The sequence below is a fragment of the Arachis duranensis genome, chromosome 6 (genome assembly GCF_000817695.3).
Source record: "Arachis duranensis cultivar V14167 chromosome 6, aradu.V14167.gnm2.J7QH, whole genome shotgun sequence".
NCBI classification, from domain to species: Eukaryota; Viridiplantae; Streptophyta; class Magnoliopsida; order Fabales; family Fabaceae; genus Arachis; species Arachis duranensis.
Genome location: NC_029777.3, coordinates 84,635,013 through 84,639,486, shown reverse-complemented (window position 1 = coordinate 84,639,486; position 4,474 = coordinate 84,635,013). Strand labels below are relative to the sequence as shown.

General features: G+C 28.2%; 1 protein-coding gene across 1 annotated transcript in view; it reads right to left on the bottom strand.

Annotated features, from left to right (window-relative positions):
• LOC107494346 (probable zinc metalloprotease EGY1, chloroplastic) overlaps positions 1 to 515 on the bottom strand; it is a gene marked incomplete in the record, with an annotated part of 6,954 nt that extends 6,439 nt beyond the window's left edge. The window contains 1 exon segment of the mRNA XM_052262704.1: positions 1 to 515. Within this exon segment, the coding sequence (XP_052118664.1) occupies positions 1 to 317 (317 nt within the window).
• Between the last annotated feature and the right edge of the window lie 3,959 nt (positions 516 to 4,474).

The following is a 4,474-nucleotide window of genomic DNA, read 5'->3' as shown; positions in this document are numbered from 1 at the left end:
TTTTCTGACTTGAACGCATCGTCGCGTCTCTCTTGCGTCGTCGTCGTGGTTGCGTTGGAAGAATCATTCGGAGGTCGTTCAGCTTCGCCTTCGACGACGTCGTTTCTGTTATCATTGTTGTTGTTGGCAGTGGCAGAACACCGAAACGCAGGGAAATTGGAAGGGTGAGGTAGTGAGTGAGTGAAGGTGGGGAAGCACGTGGACCTCAATCGTTTGAGCGCATGGTAGTGAATGGTCTCCCTGAAGGCGCGCCGAACCGGGTTGGACCGGAACTCCGACTTCAGAGGGATGAAACCACAACTCGTCAGAGTTCCCATTCGGACCAAACAAAATGATAATAGTAAAGAAGAGGGAGGCTGTTTAACGACAGTGTATGAGAGTTCGTTGCGTTTTAGTGGTACGACATTTGAACGTGGAAGAGTGAGTAGGACTTGGGAGGAAGAGGAGGAAGGGGAGAATGGAAATTGTTGTTGCCGTAACAGCCTTTTTGGATGTGGTTGCCGGCTTTGGATAAAAATTACTAATAAAATATCTCGTGTTTTTATTTTGTCTTTCGTTCGTGATAAATATAAGCAAAATAAAATATCTTATGCTTATAATGCTCTCTTCCTTTTCAAGTCAAATTTAACAGCAATAATGTTAAAAAGGAATAATTTATTTTTTTATTATTAATTAATTATTAATATTTAAAAATATAAAATAAAATATACTATTAAATTATTAAAGTAAAAAAATTAAACTAAAAAAATTAAATTAATAACTAAATAATTATTTAAAAAATAAATTCTAATTATTTTCTAATAATTGCTAAAATAAACAATTAACAAGAAAGTAAGAAAATCCTTCTAGTGATCATGCAAACTTAGAGTAGAAAATAGAAAATAGAATAAAATGCTGAAAAATAGAAATAAGATAAGGGAGAGGAGAGTGAAACTCAACCACCTCAGTCATGGTGGCTACTACTCCCTCTGGGGAATCCTCTCTGGCGCTTCAGATCCTTTATGTCGTGCCCCTGCCTCCTCTGCTCCTCCACCAGCTGGTGAGCAGAGTGATCCTGATGCTCTATCATCAACTAATCAACAGATGATGTCAGCTCTCCTATAGATGTGGTCAACTGGTCCTAATAGCATAGTTGACAAAACCGAACTAGTAATCGAATCGGTCACGTTATTGGTTTATTGGTTCAATCGATAAATTACTGGTTGAACCGATAAAACCGGTCTCACGTAAATATAAAATATGAAATAGTTAAAAGCTTAAATTAAACTTTGAAATACATATCTTCACTAATATTTTATGAAGAATCAAGTCTCAACTTCTAAAAATAATTAATATAAAAAACCATAAAATTTATCAGTAATACTACAATAGTACCTTAATTTGACACAATAAAAAAATAATTAATTCACAAAACTTATCATCTAACTATAATATTAGAATATTTTAACACTAATATCAAAATAAATAACCTTAATCACAATACTAGCATTGAAATAGATCAGGTAAATTAATAAATTTTTAGTAAAATTTATATTTATGTTAATAATTTTATATAATTAGAATATAATTAATTTGAAAATAGAAAAAAATTAAATTAAATTAGATATTTATGTATACTATATAATTAATATTTGTCAAATATAGTACTTAGAAGTGTAATGACTAAGTGATAAGTAGAGGTTGCTTTTGCTCTAAGGTTCTTGGTTCGAGACCTTGTGGAGATATTTTTAAAAATTTTTCAAGCAGACCAGTTCAGTTAGACCGGTTTGTACCAGTTCTTACCGGTTCACAACGATTTTATTTCTTAAACGGTCTAAAGAGTAAACCGAACCGAACTAGGATCCGGTTCACTAGTTTTCCAGTCGAACCAGCCGATCCAGTTCGGTTTTTACAACTATGGATTGAAATACGAACATAATTTTAGAGACTAATAAGTATTATCTCTTTGTTGACAATTAAATTGTTTTAATGGTAATTAAGATCTAATAATGGTTTATAATAAAAGAAGAATTCTTTTGCAACAATGAACCTATAGTAGTAGTTAGGGGTGTTCATAGATTAGATCATATCCATATAAATTCATAATTGTAACCGGTTTAACCATTTCAAAAACTATTACTATGACAAAACACCCAAAAACCGCAAACCAATCAGTAGACTCACTGATTTAATTTTGTCATCGAGTACTGCTGCTACATTGTTAGAGAGTGAGAGCAAGAGTGATGAGAAGGAAAATTTGAGAAACATGTTTGCAACGATAATAAAAATGAACATATACAAATAATTTTTTAAAAATCAATTTTCAATTAAAATTTTAAATTTGAAGCACTAAATTTTGCAGATTAAACAAATAATAATCATTTACATAATTTATCTAATTAATTAATTAAAACACAAAATTACAAACATGCAAATATGCTCGGGCCACCAGTTAGATGTCGTCGTGCTGTTTTGGTCGTTGCTACTGTGCTCTCTGCTTACCTAATCTCCTAGTCTCATTGCATGTGTTCTATGTAGATGTCACTCAGTTTTTCCACCGATCTACTCTCTTCCATCATTTTCTCCCCCGTATCCACCACCATGACGTCGATAAACACTACGTACTTGGCACAACATCACGAAATGACGGAGAAAGGTTATTCAGTGACAAAGATATTTGAAGAAGAAGAGGAGGAGGAGGATGAGACAAAAATAGAAAAAGATAATGAGAGAGAAGGTAAATAATGATAATTTAAAATTAGGATTTAAAATTTTAAATTTAAAATTTAAAATTTAAGATTTATGAATTAAGTTTAAAATTTAAGATTTAGGATAACAATAGCAAAAGATGAAGTTATAATGTTAAGAAGAAGAAAAAGAAAAAAATGAGCAGAAAGATAATAAATATAAAAATAAAAATAATTACAAAATAAAGCTAATTAACATTAGCTAAAAAATTAGAAATGTATACATCACGGATAACTCAATTACTCAATTAAAACCAACCTCAACTAAATTAATTAGTTCTAGTACCAATTGATTAACCTTAATTAGTTTGGATATGAAATTCGTAATTACAAAAAAAGAATCGATCCGATTATATAATATATTAAAAATATATAATATATACATTATCTATATCATATCTAATACTAATTTCTTTTCAGCAACCATTCTTGGCTCATTTTTTTAGGATATAAGTTTTTAGAATGTGTTGTTCATAATTACAAAAAAAATTATATATTTTTAATTAGGACAATGCTATGGTGTTGAAACTAATTATTTTCAGTTGGTACTGAAATGAGTTGATCATGCTATATAATAAACTGTGTGACAGGTAAAAATAGTAAAATACACAGTAATTAATTAGAATGATATCGGTAATTAAACCAAAAAATTTGTATAAATTGAAGTGGTTATAATTTGTTAATTTTTATTACAATTGGATTTTTTCTTTATTTTTTTTGTTGCAACTGAGATTTTTTAGTAAGTAGGTAGACTAATTGGAGTGATTGGGCTTATATTATGTAGGAATGATCCAATATTTTAAAAATAAAAATTTTAATACTAATACATTAACTAATACTCCTACATAAATTAACTAACTTAGTTTCTAAATTCAAGAAAAAAAAAACTTACTTCATAAATTTTTATTTAATAATAATTGGTTGAATTGTTATCAAATAAACTAAATATTTTATTTTTTAAAATATCAACTAAAATAATATATTTATAAATCAAATTTTTAAATTTTTTAATAATATATAATATTTTTTTACTGTTTTAAATTGGTTATCCTCTACTACGATCAACCTATTAACAATAATTTAATACAATTAATTAAATAATAACATTCTCTCTCATTTAACGAAACACAATTTAATTGATTTTTTTTACAGTTTTATTTTTAAATCATTTAATTCATACTCAATTTTTTTCTAATTTTAAATTAATATTTATTAATTTTAAAATTATAAGACAATTTTTTTTTCCAAAACCAAATATATATCACTAATATAATAATATAAGCACATTGTACGGCTATATTTATTTTCATATTGCGCACTTACTGCATATTACTAGTTTTAATTAAATAAAAAATAAAACATAACAAATATTTGAGGTTTTACAAGGATTTATTATAACTATGTTAGAAAATGAGTGATATAATAACTATGTTGTCTAGTTCAAGTTATAATTTTCATCAAATTTTTAAATTTTGTTCTTATAATTAATACTACAACTATATAAATATCAAGGTGTTAAAAGCTTATTTTTTTTGTTATTGGAGAGAAGAATGTGTTGTGCTGAGTTATGGGATAAAGGGGTGTGTAACGTTATTGGGGGACAGAAATTTCTGACATGCTAAGGTAACAAGTCGGACTATACGACTTATATGAGAGAGAAAATAGAATTTATAAATCGGACGGTCTAATTTACAAAAAGAAAAATTCGAATTTTGAATGTAGCAAATCGGACCGTCTGTTCTGTTTTT